This window comes from Gopherus evgoodei, chromosome 2 (assembly GCF_007399415.2).
Source record: "Gopherus evgoodei ecotype Sinaloan lineage chromosome 2, rGopEvg1_v1.p, whole genome shotgun sequence".
In the NCBI taxonomy this organism is placed as follows: Eukaryota; Metazoa; Chordata; order Testudines; family Testudinidae; genus Gopherus; species Gopherus evgoodei.
Genome location: NC_044323.1, coordinates 275,427,036 through 275,447,599, shown reverse-complemented (window position 1 = coordinate 275,447,599; position 20,564 = coordinate 275,427,036). Strand labels below are relative to the sequence as shown.

The 20,564-nt window shown below is 42.4% G+C and overlaps 1 protein-coding gene across 2 annotated transcripts in view; it reads left to right on the top strand.

The window, feature by feature from the left end:
• Positions 1-245: 245 nt before the first annotated feature.
• FBXO32 (F-box protein 32) overlaps positions 246-20,564 on the top strand; it is a 36,387-nt gene continuing 16,068 nt past the window's right edge. Inside the window, exons 1-5 of one of the 2 annotated variants that reach the window (XM_030553786.1) lie at positions 246-567; positions 6,921-7,033; positions 8,841-8,890; positions 9,631-9,723; positions 20,180-20,273. In XM_030553786.1, coding sequence (XP_030409646.1) covers positions 452-567; positions 6,921-7,033; positions 8,841-8,890; positions 9,631-9,723; positions 20,180-20,273 — 466 coding nt within the window. In that variant the 5' untranslated portion in view covers positions 246-451. Of the gene's footprint in view, positions 568-6,920; positions 7,034-7,406; positions 7,758-8,840; positions 8,891-9,630; positions 9,724-20,179; positions 20,274-20,564 lie in introns of those variants that run through there. The other variant, XM_030553787.1, reaches the window with a different exon arrangement.

Genomic DNA, 20,564 nt, shown 5'->3' with positions numbered 1-20,564 from the left:
TGCAGAAGAAGAAGGGAGAACGGCTGGAATTAGATGTTTATTGACAGACGTTCATTTTTATTCTTGTTTATTATTCACACTCGCTCTCGGCAAAGTCAGGGACACTTGGCAGCCCAGCGAGCACGGAGGCCGGATCTGAAGTTTCCACTGGGGATGGATTGTGCAACAAGCAGGAGGAGCCGAAGAAGAAAGTCGCGAGCAATAAACAAAGCCACGTGTCTCCCCCCTGATCTAGGGGCCGGGCTAACGCCGCTCTTCCGGCAACAAAGAGCCCTCGGATAAATACAGCCGCGGCCGCTGCGAGGACACGGACACAGCTCGGAGCGACGGTCGTACAAAATCCCCCCCCCCCCCCTTCCTAGCCACGCAGCTGGGGACCCCCTCCCCGGCACGCCCCTTCCAGGCTCCGTAGGGACCGGGAAAGCGCCTTGGCGGAGCTCCCCGCGCCGCGATGCCTTTTCTAGGGCAGGACTGGAGGTCCCCGGGGCAGAACTGGGTGAAGACGGCGGATGGCTGGACCAGGTTCCTGGAGGAGAGACACAGCGGCTATGTCAGTGATATAAACAGGTGCGTGGCACAAAGATGTTGCACTCGGCGGAGGAGGGGGTTGGAACTCTGTTGAGGGGGGGGTATTGCATTATGGTGGATGGGGTTTTTTTTTTGGGGGGGGGAGGATGCGATCTTTGCAATTATTGGGATGCCCCACTCTACAACGATTGTTTGTGGGTTTGTTAAGCCTATTTTGCCCTAGGTGCCAAGCTGCCCGTTGTGTGCGTGCGTGCAGCGCCTTTGTTTCTGTTTGTGTGCGTCATTAGGAGAAGGAAGCTCATTACCAGAACTAAAGCCCTGGCATACTGAAAAGGAGAGAAGCAGGGGGGAAAGGAGCAGCTGGGCTGCATGGGTAGGGAATGGCCCGATGTGTCCGAAGGCTTCCTCGCTCCAGATGTGTGGTGTGTGTGAGTTCTGCTTTTTTTCAAACGGGCTAAGGTTTGGGAGACGAAACGTCAATAAATTCCTAGACGAAAACTCATCCTGCTGCTTTGTATTATTTTCTGCGTGTTAACTGTAGTTTCAGTAAAACTTAAATGTGTGTGTTGAATAAGCAGCGCTGTTTTTAGAAAGCTGCTGAAGTCAATCGTATCTTGTCAAACCTCTTGAGTTCACTGCAACGTTCCCACTCAGAGCTGGAGAGTTTTGAAAAACCAGACTGCAGATGGGTGGTTGGTTGGTTGTTTTTTGTTGTGAGTTTAGGCTAAACATCTCCTTTGGCCAGCAGGGAGAAGTCTCTGGAGAGGGGGATCTAAATTACTCCACATTTGGCTGAGGCATAGGAACTGGGTCGGGCAAAAGCCTGCCTTCCATTATGTCTGGTTAAAGTTGGCAATGAGCTGTCAGATGGTCTAAGATGGCTTCACTGTGAGAGCCAGTCTTCCAATTTATTAGAGCCTTTGAAATATTTTTGGATGAGTGCACTGTACAAGGAAAACTAGCAGAACATGTGGTTGTTTTTGAAGCTTTGAACTGCTGGAGCCCTCCTCTGCTTATTGTTTGTAAGGCATCACCCCTTTATCTCTGCTCTCCAAAAAAAAAAAAAAAAAAAAAGGCTAGTTATTTAATCTGAGGATTAGTTATACAGTCCTTTATTCTGTAGTAGGCACTGTGGCAACTATGAATACGGAGACCAATTTGGAGCACTTGTCCCACAGCAATTGAGTTACAAGCAACCTGTACTAATTTGAGTGGCTTCTGTCATTTCAGAGCATGCCATATTTAAAAACTGAAATAAAACAAAATGTGCAGGTTCTTTGGTTTTTTTGTAATAGGCTTGTTACGGCCCTCTCCCCTGGTTTATTGCTTTGGCATATACTTCAACATGGGCCATTAAACAGAGATCTGCTTTTTGTTCATTAGATGCTCGGATGCATGAAGATGTCTAGTCACTTTTAACTCTAAAAGTAAAGATACATGTGTTTATTTTATAGCCAGAAATGTAAAGCTATTGAAGGGTTAGAATCTCTACCCACTTCTTAATATGTTTAATGGCCATTTTTCTTCTAAATGTGGGGGAGACATTGGGCTCCCCACTTTAATGCTTCATGATCTTCCTAGTTTCTGATGTTTGCAGCCTTTGGCACTAGTGATTTTTGTGGTCTGTCTGAGTGGGGAAGTTAAACTCCATTACCATCGATAACATCAAGCAAAAGCATGTAAGGATAGTGAAGCACTGAAACATCTGGAGCTTATTTATCCTGGAAGGGTTGGCTCATATACAGCATCTCACTGTCCGTGAGGTCCTCTCCTAGTTGAATAATCAAGGTCCAATGTCATTTGCAGGGTCATATGGTCAGTCAGTGGCTCATGCCACTCTAGAACCCAAGATCTGCTTGGGTCTTGGTCCTTTCCTTTAGCTACTAAATCAGGCATCCATGGATTTAAAGGAAAGATTGATACTCTACAGCCAAATTCACTGCTTACGTAATTCACATTGACTGGAATTGTACCTGCTCATGTCAGGGCTGAAATTGGATCCAGGATATTTACTGGCTGAAAATTTTATCCCAGGGCTTTAAAGCCTCACCGCCTTGACAGCATAGACCTGGGCCTGGAATTTTAAGACCTCTATTGTAGCCAATTTTGGATTATGTGGTGCCATTCTGTGGAGCCCCAGTGAGTCATCTGGTCTGCTGACGTATCTGTGTTCCAGTAAAATAAGCATGTAAACAAAGATGCAACTTCTGTTGAAGAGAGGGATTAGTAAGACTCTGACTCTGGCTAAACACAGTGGGCCTGATTCTCCAGCTACTTAAATGTGTGCACTTCCCATTGGGAGGTGCTTGTGTTCACCAGCTGCAGGTCTTGGTCCAGTAAGTATATGGGCACTAGAGAGCTACTCCACTTCTCACTGGCCCTACCTAAGTGTGTGTGTGGTTCTGCCTTCCTATGAGAGAGTGAACAGTAACTTATGTCTGAGAGTGGGGTTGATCACATTTTTTCATGTGCTGTGATTTAGAAATATACCTGGCAGCATCAACAAAAAAGCCCTGATCTTGGTTCATTGAGGACTGTGTCAAAACTACCATTGACTTCAGTGGTGCAGGATTGTGCCCTTAACAAGTGTCACTGAAAATCTTCTGAACCACTGCCAAACTGCCCCTGGAGAACTTCCAGGGAACTGCTTCCCCCTCCCCCTTTTTTCCAGAAGTAAACACTTCCTAAGGCTTCCCAGTTCCTGAGCTTAAGAAATATGATACCCCTGAAGCCATTAATCCTTCACAGATCATAAATAGTATTCTTCATGGCTGAGTGGCTTGATTGCGTTGCATTCAAAGAAAACATTGGAAGGCAGGCAGTTAAGCTGTTTACAGTGTTGCACAGGTTGTAGGCAGGAAGACTTTGTTGCTACTGTGGGGTGATGACCAACTGGTTTTGAAGCAAGTGATTGGGCAGACCTTTCTTGCAAGACCAATTCTTGTTTTTAAGGAGCACAGAGCGAGGATTGTGTAGGCTGATGACCTGGTCTGGAGATGAAACAATAGAATGCATGCGCACACACTGTTGTGATGGAAACGACTAAAGATAACTTGAAGGAAACATGATCTTGCTGTAAATTGCAAAGGGAACATTGTCTCTTTGCAATGGTGGGTTTCATTGTACTTTTTTTTTAACAAGCTTTTCAAAAGAAAGGTTGGATTATAAACTATCAGCTTGATATGTAAATAGGAAGAATGTCTGGATTGGTAGACATAACTGTTGTTAACTGCAAAATAATTAGATTGGAGCTGTTCTTAAATTCACTTGGAAAGAGAGGGTCTGATCCAGTTTGCAACAGTTCCTCTTTGAGAGTCATCTAGTCCAGTATCCTGTCTCTGACACCAGGCCAGACCAGATGCTTGGCAGGAAGGTGCAAGAACCCCTTAGTAAGTAGAGTATCAGAGGGATAGCCGTGTTAGTCTGGATCTGTAAAAGCAGCAAAGAGTCCTGTGGCACCTTACAGACTAACAGACGTTTTGGAGCATGAGCTTTCGTGGGTGAATACATGCATCTGACGAAGTGGGTATTCACCCACGAAAGCTCATGCTCCAAAACATCTGTTAGTCTATAAGGTGCCACAGGACTCTTTGCTGCTTAGTAAGTAGATTGGCATGGGTGTAAAACTGCCCCATGCACGAGGTCTCAGCCAGTAATGGTATAATATAGGTTTCAGGTTACAGAATCATCAGTAAATTCAGTCAGGGTTGTTGAGATTTAAGTTTTAAATTGGAACTGAGATGCCTCTCTTTCACAGTTTAATTATTTGAATTTAATCTCTGAATCTGGCACAGTAATTCATCATAGGACAATTACATGTTCTGTGGAATTTGTTTTTAGTAAAGTTTTGACTTTTGTGCAGGAATTTTTTTTAAGTGCTCCCTTCTTGATATTTTATTCTGGCATTCTCACTTTTCTTTTAGTTCCTCTAGTTAAACCACAGTTACCACAGAATCCAAACTTCACACACACCCGTCTCCGTCTCTGACATAGACCACTTTTAACCTTCTAAAACCAACTGCCTAGAGAAGTATATCCCTAATTCAGAACATCCTAATTGAGCTGCACCGGTAATACCCAGCGGAACTGCAAGTTCCGTCAGCTGTTTCCGTTTTCCGATGCTGCCACCCTGACTCACTAGCTCCACTCCTTACAGAGGTAGGAAGCCAGAGAGGCAAGCTAGACAGCAGAGGACATAGAGGTAGGCTCCCAGAGAGGTGCTGCTGTAGGACCATATGGATAAGAGTGGATGTGGGGAGCAAGTAGAGTGAACAGAAGGGTACAGAAGAGAGTGAAGATGTGTGGGGAGCCACCAATTATCCCTCTTTATACCCCATTAATACCTCCATGTTCCCAGGCTCTGTGGGAGGTCTTCATTCTCTCAAGCTCTAGTCTCAGTCTCATGGACCCACTTATATGCATCAGACCAGAACACTCCTCGTGCTTACTATAGGAAGACACTGCCTCAGGAGCAGAGTCATTAGCTCTGTACAGTCTTAGTCAGATGACTAAGAACCAGACTTCAGAATGTCAGAGCAAGGATGTGTCATGGAATTTGTCTGCACAGCCCCACACTCTCCATGCCACTGCAGAAAAGCTGATAACTAACCTTCCATACATTACTGTGATACACTGTCTTTTGTTAGTTGTATATCCTTTGTCTACACTTGTTTTTGAGCAAGCTGATCTCTTTGAGTTACTTTGTTTTGCAGCAGAGAGAGGTGGGAGAAAAATTCTGTCTTTAGTGGGGCTTTTCCTTTTTATTTATCTAGCATCAGATATTTTAAAAATGTTATTTAAAAACTGGAACAATAAACAGCACACAAGTGCTCAGCTAAGGTTAAAGGTGAGCTCAGTAGGAAGGGGAACAGCTTCACTATTTAACATCATACCAAAAGGGACTGCTTATGTGCACACATGTGCACACATATGCACACACACAGGAAGCTCTCAGTGCAGTGTACAAAGCGGTAGATTGGAACATTTTTTTGAGCCCCAGGAGTGTAATGAGATTGGCCCCTCTCTTGAAAGAGGAAAGCAAGAAACAGGTACTTTACAGGCCCGTATAAGTGTAACTGAAGCCAGTGATGATAAAACTGAAAACACAGGACCAGACTTTCAAACCAGGCCCCTCCGGTACAGATCTCCTTCTACTTTCTTCCTCCAGGCTCCTAGAAAGGAGGACGCTCTTTTTTTCATTTCTATTTCCAACCCCAGAGCCCCCTGATGTGATGCTTCTCTAGCTGTCCTGTAACCACGTGATTCCTACCAGGATGTGTGTGTCTCTACTACTCTCCCCATCACCCGCAATCCTCCCATTATATAAACGGAACCAGTGCAGTGTCACCACTGCTGCTGCTGCTCACAGCTCTCTCTAGCAGCAGGAGGATCTGCTGCCTTTCCCTGCTCTCCACAGGTTTCTGAACAGCAGCAATGAAACTGACCAGAGTCTTCTCAGTTTCACTCTGCAGCTTGACAGTACTTAATTCAGAGTTAGGCAAACATCACTGGGCTGTGGGTCAAGCTCTTAAAGTCAGTGAGTCTTTTTCCACTGACTTCAGTGAGTTTGGGATTATACTCTTAAAAGGAAAAAGAAAGAGCTCTAGGTCCCTTTGCCAGATATTATACATTCAAACAAAAAGAAATGCACAGCCTCTCCAAATGCAGGAAGGGGGAAAATACACTCTGGCCACAGATCCCAACCCTTCATACATATCACCCACTTGTCTACAGACTCTGGAAGACAGCCACCGAAACATGAGTCAGGGTTGTGTTATCTTTGTATTCATAAAAGTTAGGGTTTGTTTGTTTTTAATTAAAGCTTAGTTTTCTCCCCAGCCCTTCCACTAATTGGCAGAAAAAGCTTCTTACTCACAACTAGATAGTGAATTCTTCAAGCACTCTGGTTATACGCCTGCATAGGTGTCCATTGTGCTTTATAAAACCTAGCACACCCCTGCCAGAAGGACTTGCAATCTAAGTTAGGTAGAGCATATGATAGGAATTGATGACCTCAGACAAGCAGGCAGAGGTAAAAGGAAGGACAAGGGTGCTCTACTACAAGGTCATGAAGCTGATTGTGTAACATGCTTTGGGTGTGCTCCTATTCACTATAATTATGTATATAATCTAGCACAATAATTGGGTGTGTGAGGTATTTTAATGTTTTATGAGAAAAGGTCTTCATTATTGGACTCTAAAACTGCTTATAGTTTTCTATAGAACAGCACTAGAGTGAACTGTATAGAACAGCACTAGAGTGAACTGTTTAACAGCAAACAAACATGGGTTCCTTGAACCAGATACGTGGAAAAAGTAAAATATAGTTCTTACAGTTAAAAAATTCCCCGGACCACAGAATAAACAGATTCTCTGCCTTGTGTCATTCACAGTTACTGCAAAAAGGAGGATTACAACAAGGAGAATCTCTTCAACAGCATGAACTATGATGTTGCTGCCAAGAAGAGAAAGAAGGACCTGCTGAATAACAAGACAAAGATCCAGTGTAAGACAGCAAATGGGGGACTTTTAAAACCAAAGTTGCTTGAGGATGGTTATAAAAAACACACACACATTTATATAGGAAGTGTATGAGACACTTGTGTGTGCTGCAGCACCTCCAGAAGTCTCTTGAGAGTCTCTGCACCCATGTTTGAGCTAAGTAGAGAACTTGGATACATTTTAATATGAAGATATATGCCTGTGTTATGAATCCCTTCTCCAAGTGTTTGTACTTGTTGTGTTCAAATTTTTGTCATTTGTATTTGGCAGAGGGAGAGTAATTTTTTCCTATGGTACATTCAAGTGAATCAGTTCTATTTTGTTTCCTCCTATAGACTTCCTTGTGCACAACAGATTGAATTAATTCTCTTTTCCAGATATGCACGTAAAACCCATTTATGTTAATGGAGGTTCCAAGCCTGAGTGTGAATTCTGATCCTACCTCTGCTACACAAAATGCATGCAAAATGAAATCGAGGATTCAGACTCGCTCTCAATAGAGGACAGTTTGAACTCTGTTATATGCATAATTGGCTTCATGTGGCTGGATCCATGGTATTCTGCACAGACACAAGGATGTGTGGATCTGATTGCAGGATTGATACCTAAATTTAATGCATGTGAAGGCTACAGTCATCAACATATACAGAGAGAAAGTGAAATAGGTTATGATTCTCACTGTATTATTGGCTCAGTATGGAACCTCCAGGATCTTTTCAACAGCTGATGTGAGACTTTAGTCCTTTATATGATTGTAGTTAAATGTGCAATGTGAACAAGTTGTTACTGTGACAGCCTTTGCCCAGATATGACCGTAGTCACTGACTTAAATGGAGTGATTCAGGATCTGCACTCGTGCACATGTGTAACTTTTGTTTCCATATATCTTGGCATTCAGTTTCCTCTCTGTGGAAATCAAGTGTGTGTTTCTGGGAGTGGGGGGATGTGGGGGAATTTTTCATCTCTAATAATGTTAGTTGATAAATGGCCACTGTGTAATATACTGAATGTCCTAGCTCAGTGAGGTGAATGGGATGGGAGAGGGCTGCATGGGTTCCTATCTCTTGGATCGGCTATTGTATACCTGGAGATGTCTTTCTGCAAGGTTGGGTTAACAATACAACAGCATGATGTGTGTTTTGGGGGGAAGGCGGTGGTGTCACACTAGGGAGGAGAGGAAAGGTGTTTATAACTCCTCTTATTCAGAGGGCTGAAAGAGAAGCTTTTGGGAAGGGACCTGCCACAAAACATGGAATGTTTCAGGCCCAAATGAGATTTTTGTTTTCTGTTTTAGAAAGGATCATGCAAGTGATGAAAGCCGTTTCTAATGGAACTGCCTATATAATTCTAACTCTAACACTATAGTGACTATTAGTCTAGTGTCTTATGACATGTTAATCCAAACTCTGTAACTGAGGTAATGAGTAATTAATGAAATCAATAATAACAAACTCTGGCTGTCAGCCACGCTTATTGTCAGAGAGCAAAAAAAACAAGGGGCTGTAGTATGTTCACAGCATATAGATTAAATATCTACAGTCTTGGACTGTGTCACTGAAACACAAACCTTTTCTAGGATCCTGGCTGTTGCCTTAGATAAACGAATGTGGAAACAAAGCAATTCATTGATGGTCTGATTCTGATCTGTTACACTGGTGTAAATCGGAAGCAACTCCACAAGGGTCGGTGGAGTAGTGCCATGATAGAACTATTGTGAAAGTAGAACTGGGCTTCGTCTTTCCACAAAGTTAGGAAAGGAGGTTTTTATTATATATAAAACAAGTGAAGAAAATCTGTCTTTGTCTCAATAGATTTCCATCAAGAAAAATGGATTTATGTCCACAAGGGAAGCACAAAAGAAGTAAGTACCCACTGTTTTATTTCCTCCATAGCATTTGTCAAACAGCTTTTTTTATGGGGCCAAATCCTCAGGTGGTGAAAGTCAGCACAGCTCTGTTGAAATAAATGGAGCTGTGCTAATTTATACCACCTGAGGATCTGTCCTATGATTATTATTGCAGTAGTGACTACAAGCCTCAATCAGAGCTACACTGGGCTAAGCTCTGTACATATTTAAAACAAAAAGATGATGTTGTTTGCTTGCTTCTACCAAAATCTAGTGGTAAACTAAGCAGCGGCACAACTGCAGGTGTTCCCACAGGTAAGTCCTAGCAAGAAAAGCACTACAGTTCAGCAGCACAGTTCAGCCGTGTATGTGTTTGGAGAGAAGCAGCTGTAAGAAACCACATTGTACATAGGCCCTTCATATTGAGCCTTAGGAGTGTGTTACTTTCCCTGTCTTGTGAAATTATTGAAAGAGATCAAATTGAGCTATTTTGAGGTCATGGATAGGGCTGAGTTCTCTTCTTAGAAACAGTCATAACTCCCATTGGGCTGCATTCTCTGGGGACATAAATAGACATAGTTCCATTGAAGTCATTGGAGATGTGCCCACTTACCCCAGCAATGAGTTTGTCCCCTAGCAAGCCCCCATAAGTATGTTAAGATGCTATGCTGGCCTGGACCACATACACCCATGATTCTCTCTTCAGATTACTGTACAACAAAACATGACTGAGCTTTGTTCTTTTCCACTCTCAGCGTCATGGCTACTGCACCTTGGGAGAAGCTTTTAACAGACTTGACTTCTCAAATGCTATCCTAGACTCCAGACGGTTCAACTATGTTGTAAGGGTGAGTATAAGGCCATAACTTACTTCTCTGTAACTTCTAGCACAGACACCAGTTGCTTAACTTAACTGAACTGAGAACAAATTCTGCACTGGAAAAGATCTACAAGACTGTGCTGTGGTCTCCTTGAGTTCAGGAGGGAAGCTTCAAGAACTAGTTAATGAAGCATTTTCTGATGCATGGAAAAGAGGGTCTATCTGTTAGAAATTGCTGCATGGGCAGGATAGATCACACATAGCCTTCCTTCAGATCCAGTGAAAATGGGGGCTAGTGTGGGGGCATGGAACAAGGTCTACACTTCCTCCAGATTTCCTGATCAAACTGTTTATTTTGAAACTTCTTAGGTGTTAAGTCTGTATGTGACTAGAGTGGAGGCAGTGTTTGTTGTTTAAAGTAAAGTTATTGCCATCTGTTCAATGGCCTCTCTGAAGTGAGATGGCCATCTTAGCTGTGTTCCTAATGAGCAGGTCTCCATGTCACAAGCTGATAAATGAGGTAGCAGTTTTCTTAACAGTCTCAGCAGAGTGTGCAATAGTCACAGGAACTGACCATGTACTTGCTTCCGGAGGTGGTCCATTCAGCTCATGGTTGAAGCACTCTGGCAGGGAACTGTGGAAGAACTTTGTAATGTTGATGCCTGTGCTGTATCTGCTCTTGGAGAGCTTCAGGGTTGCCAATCCAGCCCCTTACTGAAAGCTAAATTCAAGTTCTGGCTGATGTAATTCCATCTTTGGTGCATGCTACAAAGTATGAGATGAAATCCTGGGCACCGCAGAGGGCCCACGGTTCCCCTGCATGGTGCGTTTGAGATGCAGGTGAAGGTTACAGCTCTCTGAATGCCACGTACGCTAAACCTGCAGTGACACGCTATGGGATGGGAGAAGTTTGAGCGTGGGTTGTATAGAATCATGGCTAACTTCAAGGAACCTCTGTCTACAAACTCTGTGAGAAAGCAGAGCTGCTATTACAGATCCATATGTTATGGCAGCTTCAACAGATCAGCTGTTCCGTTGCCCTGGCATAGCCTCTTATTTGATCGAAGGATAAATTATCCCCAAGCTTCTGTGTAGGTTCTCCATGCCAAGCCCTCTTACTCTGGGTTTTCACAGAAGACCAAGAGTTTATCTCACATTCGCAGCATTCAAAGGGTGTCATTTTTATTCCATGATTTTGTGTGCAGTAATGTGTTTACGTGCACGTTATCCACAAATGGATCCGTAATTTCAGAGTATACTCATAGAGACTGAGAATTCTATCAGCTAGTTTTTAATGGCAAAAAAGCAGCTAGAACAGGGGTGACCCCTCAGGGGGTTGTGACGTCATTACAAGGGGGGTCGCGAGCTGTCAACCTCCACCCCAAACCTCACTTGCCTCCAGCATTTATAATGGTGTTAAATATATTAAAAAGGGTGTTTAATTTATTAGAGGGGTTGCACTCAGGGGCTTGCTATGTGAAAGGGGTCACCAGTACAAAAGTTTGAGACCCACCGAGCTAGAAAACCTGTTAAAAATTCAAGGTTGTCTATAAATGGTTCCTTTTCACATTTCATCAGCCGTTAATCATTGGGGGAGCACCAGCTGTTTAGGGTTTAGATTCTGGTGCAGAGTTTTTGCTGGCATGTTGCTGTTCCCCAGTGAGCCAAATGTTATAAAAGAGTCAGCCAAAAAGATGATACTCATTAGGCTAGCCTTGGATCCCTCACCTGTTGTCTAGTCAGATGTAGGTCAGGCATCCCGAATGTCCAATCAAAACCTCTCAGTGTAGGGTAGAGGTGTCTCTGTTACTCAGATCACCATGCAGTTAACCTCTTGCTGCCCAGTGGGGTCACTGTTAATTGCATGAAACTTAATTTAGGCCCCTTTTTATTTTTTTGTCCTCTTTAATTAATTTTATAATACCCATCACCCACGTATGTTCTTTTTAAATACCAGTTATGGAACTAGTTAAGCTGTTGTGCAAGCTACCACAAATCGGGTCAAATGCAGTTTCCAGACTCATGGCAGACTTTATGAGCACTCCTCCAACATAATCATAAGCCTTCTTTGCCTGGATGTTGGGCATGATACTCTCTTGAGATTTTAAGAAAGGACAGTCAAATAACTTCTTAAATTTAGATTGGAATAAGGATGAGAAGTTGACCTGATGTCTTTCCCCTGCCCCCCTCTTTCACTTGGGTTGATAATTGATGATGGGAGGGGAGTAAGGGAATCGCTTCTCAGCTCCTGCTACCCATCACTTCCCTAGTTACACACTTATGATTCATCACTGAAAGTTCAGATATTGTCTTCTAAAGGTTCCGTGCAAGTGGAAAAACTCTGGTGCAGTGAGTATTCCAGGTGGTTTCTAATGCTGTATATCTAACATTCCATGCAGCTTTGTACCCTTTAATTAAGGTAAGCCCCAGATGCAATCGTAGTAGGAAGAGCTACTCATGAGCCATTCACTAAGCACCCTCAGCTTGATTTTTCAGAGGGGCTGAGCCCCTGCCGCTCTTGCTGACTTGAATTGTCATTGTGAGTGCTCAGCAGTTCTGAAAATCAAGTCCCATACGCGAGACACAGAATCCTAAAGGATGGTTGTTCCTCCTGTTTAGAAATGTCTCCAGCGCTTCAAAGAACATGCTACATGCTCTGAGATACCATTTGGTAAAGAGAAAAGGGCCTGACTCTCATTTACATGCCTCTTCATATTACAAGAGTGGCATAAAGGGGGCCTTAGTGTAAATGAGAGTCAGGCCCAAAACATTGGGAAAGCATCTTTCCAACATTAGGCTAAATTCATTAATGAAGTTGCACCAGAAATCAGCTTGGCCCAAGAAGTTTTACATTTATGACTGCTTAAAGCTTTGACCAGGAGATAAGTAAAATGAATTGTGGCATTTCCATAGTGGAAGTAAAACATTCAAGACTAAAATCGGTGCATGCTCTCATTTGTCTGAATTACCTCCCACCTGAGCTTTATGAAGTTTTTGCCAGTAGTCTTAACAAAGTATGAAGCTTTCTGATTTAAGATGACTGATGGTTTGTTTTGTTTTTTTAATCTGCCAATCTTAAATGTGGGGACCATGGTTCAAATGTAAAATTTGTTTCTTCAATAAAAGCCTTCATGAGCCAAGTCTCTGGTGGATAATAGCTCATAAAATACCACGTGCACTGGAGTTGCTCATGAAAGGCCCTTCCTGGAGATGGATTCCTCTTTAGATCCACCATACAGTCTGTTGCAAGCCAGGATGAGGACTTCTGGAGCACACAAATGAGCCATACACTACCTGGAACGTGCCTTGACTAGCAGCAGGCTAATGTCCCCTCCTACCCTTTTCCCCAAATGTCCATGGAACTACAGAGATCTGGTTAATTCCATGGTAGCATGTGGAAGTGCTTCCCAAGTAGTGGCATTTCCAGATTGAAGCTGGGAAGCAGAGGGGAGAAAAGCCACAGATGAGCTTGGAGAAGGAATAGAGAGGCAAACAGTGATAGGCCTAAAACATTTTTACTATCGTATCTCTAACTTTTAGTCCACAATTTTTGTAATTATCTAAAATGTATCAATTTTTGTATAGCTCAGTGGGCTCTCATACTAACAGTTCAACATGCTCGTGGACTGCCTCTACCATACTTACTTTGCATGATTTTTATGCAAAAGAGTCAACATAAAAAACATATACAGGCTTAAGTCTTCTTACTTTCAGCTGCTGGATCTTATTAGATAAGTAGGTTACAAAAGAAGAATCATGTTATTTAGGAGACTCCCAGACTAAAAAACCTAACAGTGCATTGATTTGCTATGTCTGAAGGTTTGACAAGATTATTAGCGACTTGTTAGATTGAGGTGGAGCTGGTTTGGAAATATTCAACAGGTGTTACTATTAATGCCTGAAACAAATTCTTGCAAGTGTCACGTTAAAATGACCTGTGTCTTGCTATACATTATTTAGGCACAGAGTAAACCCTGCGTATTTTCAGCTAGTTGGGTCTACATAGTAATGAGAACAATTTGGGCCCAGTGTTTTAATCTTGATGTGGTCATCGTTACAGTGCTATTAAAAATGGAAAATGCACAAAAGTACATGCCATATAAACAAGGAAAATGAGATGAGACCTTTAAACAACACAGCAGCCTCCAAAGCTGTTGACCATTTTCTGAAATGTTCACTTATCAGATGACAGTGAGATTTTGCAGACTTTCCTTGCTTCAGAAGGATTTACCATGTGATAGTTTCATAGCAGCATTTTGCAAGAGATGACAAGCTGTCACTGTAACACTGTATTTCAGCACATAAAAGCTCAGGGCTTGATTCTGACCTCAGGTACGTGGGTATAGATCAGTATAATTGTATGATCTGGACAGCTCATTGTTAGCCTAATGTGCACTCTTCAATTGATGTATTTTTAAATTTCTGTTAGACTTAGTATTGGTAGTCCTGGATTTATGCCACATAGCAGCATCTGTTACTTAAATTATTATAACTCATGGTACAGACACTGACATATCCACTATCACATTCACTTCAAGCTGAAAGTTGGCATATGAGGCTTCAGCCACAGAGCAAATAGAAGTGCTGGGAGTCTGGGAGATTTGTTGTCATTTGGATGTTAAAAGCCATATCCTCAGCTGGGGGAAATCAGTGTAGCTCCATTGATTTACACCAGCTGAGGATCTGGCCCTCTGACTTTTCTAGTTTGACACATTTTCACACCTCTTTAACTCCAGAAAGCTGCCCTTTAAGAACCACGTAATCAGGGTCGGCGCTACCATTTAGGCAGCCTAGGCAATCGCCTACGGCACCAGGATTATTGAGGGGGCAGCATTTTGCTGGGGGGATGGCAGGCTGCTCCGGTTGACCTGCCGCAGGCATGCTTGCGGAGGGTCCGTTGGTCCGCGGCTCCGGTGGAGCTGCCGCAGTCATGCCTGCGGATGGTCAGCTGTTCCTGCGGCTCTGGTGGACCTCCCGCAGGCATGCCTGCAGCAGCTCCACTGGAGCCATGGACTAATGGACCCTCCGCAGGAATGCCTGCGGCAGCTCCGCCAGAACCATGGGATCAGTGCGGGGGGCGGCGAAACGGCCGTGCGCCTAGGGTGCGAGAAACCCTGGCGCCGGTCCTGCACATAATGCATATGTACTTCATGAAAACTGAGCTTTTAATGAGTTCAGTCCACTTACCTGTGCAGTTCAGCAGCAAAGGTTTAGCTAAGCTCTAGCTAGGCAGTGTTTTAGAGTATGGCACTAGGGCATATACATCACTACAGGAAACTAAAACTGCTCCAAAAGTAGCTATTCTGTTCTCACATGTCAGTGGCTGATGCTGTGGTCTGTACTCTGGCATATGCCATAATGGCTTTAATAGGAGTCCCAAAGTAAGGTTTGACTAGTGCTGGGCAGCCCTGTTTGTTTGTTTGTTTTTTCACTGAAACCAAAAGTTGCCTGGCTTCACCTTTTGGAGCACATTTTGTTCCCAGTCCCAACCCACAAGTCTCTTCACTTGCAACCCCTCACACATTTATCCCTTACTGCTGTTTGTGGAAGGAGATCCGGTAGCCTTCCCACTCTTAAGGTCTTCAGGAGGCAGCAGCAAGCTGGCTTGCTCCCTTTTAAACACTCCAGTCTGGGACTTTCTGGTTGGGGCTCAGGGGTTATTGGGCTGGAGTAACTTTTTCTTCACCCCTAATAGCCTAGAAACCCTGAAGTATCTTGTTGTGCTGCTACAGGGTAGTTGCTCTTCTACCACCTACTCAAAAAATCCTAGACCAGGGAGATTAGGAGATGTGGAGCTACCTGCAACTTCTCATTTACTCCTTTTACCCTCCACAATCCCCTCAAGTAAAAAGCATCAGAATGGGGCAGAGGCCAGAGGGCTCTTCCTGGAAACGTTGGATGGGGGGAGTCACCAAGCCTCTCTTCCCCCTTCCCTCTGACTAGGAGTCTGAAGTCAATAGGAATTGTAGGTGTTTAGTGTTGTCTTTTAGGATTTGGTCCTTAGAGCCTGTTTTTCAGAGGTGCTGAACACTCATAACTCCAGTTAAAATCAATGGGAGCTGCAGGTACTCAGCATCGCAAAGAATCAGGCCCTTACTAACCTCTTTTCCCCTGCACTCCCTCCTACCATCTGTCTTCAAACAGTGTTACTGGAGCATGGTCTGGAATTAACACAGCCAGATATACAGTTACAAAATGTTAGCTGGTCTGATATCTCCTTATTCCACCAGGCATTATTCAGAGTGCTCTAGTCTTTTTGTTTGGTTTTCAGTTTGCACAATGCATCATAGACTCATAGACTCTAGGACTGGAAGGGACCTCGAGAGGTCATCGAGTCCAGTCCCCTGCCCTCATGGCAGGACCAAATACTGTCTAGACCATCCCTAATAGACATTTATCTAACCTACTCTTAAATATCTCCAGAGATGGAGATTCCACAACCTCCCTAGGCAATTTATTCCAGTGTTTAACTACCCTGACAGTTAGGAACTTTTTCCTAATGTCCAACCTAAATCTCCCTTGCTGCAGTTTAAGCCCATTGCTTCTTGTTCTATCATTGGAGGCTAAGGTGAACAAGTTTTCTCCCTCCTCCTGATGACACCCTTTTAGATACCTGAAAACTGCTATCAGGTCCCCTCTCAGTCTTCTCTTTTCCAAACTAAACAAACCCAATTCCTTCAGCCTTCCTTCATAGGTCATGTTCTCAAGACCTTTAATCATTCTTGTTGCTCTTCTCTGGACCCTCTCCAATTTCTCCACATCTTTCTTGAAATGCGGTGCCCAGAACTGGACACAATACTCCAGCTGAGGCCTAACCAGCGCAGAGTAAAGCGGAAGAATGACTTCTCGTGTCTTGTTTACAACACACCTGTTAATGCATCCCAGAATCATGTTTGCTTTTTTTGCAACAGTATCACACTGTTGACTCATATTAAGCTTGTGGTCTACTATGACCCCTAGATCTCTTTCTGCCATACTCCTTCCTAGACAGTCTCTTCCCATTCTGTATGTGTGAAACTGATTGTTCCTTCCTAAGTGGAGCACTTTGCGTTTATCTTTATTGAACTTCATCCTGTTTACCTCAGACCATTTCTCCAATTTGTCCAGATCATTTTGAATTTTGACCCTGTCCTCCAAAGCAGTTGCAATCCCTCCCAGTTTGGTATCGTCCGCAAACTTAATAAGCGTACTTTCTATGCCAACATCTAAATCGTTGATGAAGATATTGAACAGAACCGGTCCCAAAACAGACCCCTGCGGAACCCCACTTGTTATACCTTTCCAGCAGGATTGGGAGCCATTAACAACTACTCTCTGAGTACGGTTATCCAGCCAGTTATGCACCCACCTTATAGTAGCCCCATCTAAATTGTACTTTCCTAGTTTATCTATAAGAATATCATGCGAGACTGTATCAAATGCCTTACTAAAGTCTAGATATATCACATCCACCGCTTCTCCCTTATCTACAAGGCTCGTTATCCTATCAAAGAACGCTATCAGATTAGTTTGACACGATTTGTTCTTTACAAATCCATGCTGGCTATTCCCTATCACCTTACCACCTTCCAAGTGTTTGCAGATGATTTCTTTAATTACTTGCTCCATTATCTTCCCTGGCACAGAAGTTAAACTAACTGGTCTGTAGTTTCCTGGGTTGTTTTTATTTCCCTTTTTATAGATGGGCACTATATTTGCCCCCTTCCAGTCTTCTGGAATCTCCCCTGTCTCCCATGATTTCCCAAAGATAATAGCTAGAGGCTCAGATACCTCTTCTATTAACTCCTTGAGTATTCTAGGATGCATTTCATCAGGCCCTGGTGACTTGCAGGCATCTAACTTTTCTAAGTGATTTTTTACTTGCTCTTTTCTTATTTTCTCTTCTAATCCTACCCTCTTCCCGTAAGCATTCACTATACTAGACATTCCTTCAGACTTCTCAGTGAAGACTCAAAGACATTTTAGGTGGGGTTTTTTTTGTTTGTTTATCCAATCTGGAATAACACCATTGGCTCTGAAGGAATTACACCAGTGTATATCTGGAGTAACCGTGAGCAGACCCTACATACACCTTTATTACTGCCCTGGTACCCACGTCATTATACTGGACAAGAAAATTAGTTTTGTTCACACATCTGGGGTTTGGTTTTCTTTGGGTCTTTTTGTGTGTTTGCTGTTCATTCTTGGCATAGCAGTTTGCTATGGAATGCAATACCCAGGAAGCAGTCACGACATAGCATTCATATAGAATTTCATCCTTTACTTACTTATTGCTGCTGAAAAGGTGGTACGCTATAGCTGTGCTAATTTACTTTCTAAATGTAATTGACTCTTGATAAACATAGTGAAAGGCGTGGACTGTAATTCATCTTGTTTGCCTAATTTTGTTATTTAATTTCCTATATACCAAAGCACAAAATGTTGGTAACACACAGAATCTAACTTTTATTTTAATTTGAAAAATCAGCCACAATTTCTTAATTTTTTTTTTATGGTATTGCACCACTTGGTGTTTTTCACCTGTGCAAAGACGACTGATTTTGAATGTATTTTTGAATATCAGCACAGTTTTGCTTATATATAATGAGGAAACTGTCCTATGTGGGAGTTCTAGAACATTACAAACTGGGGACATAATTTGTATAGACGTAAAGAAATCCAAAGACGCTGACCTGGGTGCTCACATTACTGTGTGGACAAATGGAGTCTGGCAAGTTGATCATGATAATTGAAGGTCACAAGGTTAAACAATTCAGTACTAGGAGATTATTACTAAGGCTATTTTGGGGCAAGGACATGTTCTTGTTTGTACATCCATTGTTCTAAGAAATCTTGGGAAAATTTAAAAATATTTCCAACATCTTGCTAATTAATTTATGCTTCAGAGCATGTAATATACCAGACCCTCCTGTTTAGGTGAGAGCCACCATGGAATTTTGTTACAATATATGTACTAACTATTACCTCACAAGACTATTCTTGCATATTTTCTCCCCACTCTGCCGCCCAAATGATGTGTCATGATAGAAGGCAGACTGCCCTCATGAAAAATGTGAGACTGTATAGGACTTTTTTTTTCTTTCCTGTTGCTTTATACCAGTCATGTGAGGTTTAAGATATTAATAGAAAGTAAACTCAGAAAGCCATCTGTTGACGTTTAAAGTTGGCCTGGAAGATAAATGGAAGAGGAGACCAGTCACTCGGGGCACTTTGCAGCTCCTAGGTGACAGTCACATGCTGGTAACAGAGCTGAGTAAAGTGGGCAAATGATTGCAATAATACCCCTATGAGCTCATGGTTTATGGCAAAGTACCAGTAATTTTATGACTACATTCCTGTTGTTCTTATAGCTAGGCAAACAACCCGACTCAAGACTTACCAACTCTTGTCAGTAACCATCTTAGCTATTTGACATAAGGAATTGCAACTTCTCTGCACTCATCCTTTTTCCCAGCAATGGGATAGTATAATCGCTGATGATAACGGATGAATAGGCTAGCCCTGTGATAATATGTGTAGATTGATGGTAAGATAAAGGTTTTCTTATTCTGTTCTAATTTAGAAAGGAATCTAAACAAGTGGAATGGTATGTAGAAAGTGTGTATTTTATAAAATACATTAAAAGGCTTAAAGGGTTACTGCCAAGTAACATTTTGGCCCACAATTTTACAAATCCTAAAGCTAACAGAAAAGCTTCCTATAAAATTATTTTTCTACTGAATTAAAAAAAGGATAGGAACATCTTCAGTAATTGCAACCCAAACACTGCAGCACTGAACAAGTACATGGGAACCAAAAAGTCACATTGACTAGGAGTGCATCCTAATGAAAAGGGAAACTGAGACAGTATCCATTGACAAGTTAGAAAGTAAACCAAACAGCATAAATAGGGAAAAGTGAAATAAATTATTTACATTTTTTCAGATCTAATAATAACTTAATAAAAATGAAGGAACTTTGGTTTGTCTTCCAAAAAAAAAAAAAGACTCAATCTTTCCTCTTAATGAAAACTCCAGAATAAAACACACATAACAAAAGAGTGAATTTTATTATTATATGTAAATTGTAGGATTATGCTTATAAATAAGATTCTCTCAGAAACGAGTCTCTGCTTCTTGTTTTCTTATCACACTATTTGTTTATGTACTAGTGAAGGACACTGACATACCATTGTTCTTTCAGTATGAATTGTCATTGTCTGTTAGTCTGAATGGTAATTTGTGGCTTTCCTACACCTTTAAACCATGAAGCAACATTTCGGGTTAAAGAAAGTAGTTTAAATAACAACCTGTTTTCCTCCACTGTGTGCTTAATTGTTTGGCTCTTTTCTCCCCTTGGATCTGTCTTCATTGTGGTTCTGCCTGCCCTCTTTTATTCCAGCAGTAAACAAGTATCTGAACTGTTTTGCTGTGTCATGTGACTAGAAGTCAAGATTAGAAAAATATCTCTGTACTCTAGCTGGCAACTTCTATTTTTATCCACAGCTGTTGGAGCTGATAGCAAAGTCTCAGCTAACATCGCTGAGTGGAATCGCCCAGAAAAACTTCATGAACATTTTGGAAAAAGTGGTGCAGAAAGGTAAAAGAAATATAACAATCATGGTTTGTATCCAGTGTGTCCAATGATCACCATGTCCATGTTCATCAGTGTGCAAGACTTTTTTGCAGGGAGGGGCGTGAAGACAAAACACTGGGCTAGTTAATTTTCCTCTGTCCCTTCTGGAAAGGGACTCTCAGGGCAGGAGGGGGTTTGAATGAAGATCTTAGTGGATCCCCCTTGTGGAGATTCTTCCTCCTCTAACTCCTGGGGCAATTCTGCACCAAAAAATTAAAAATTCTGCAAATTTTATTTGTCAAAATAATGCAATAT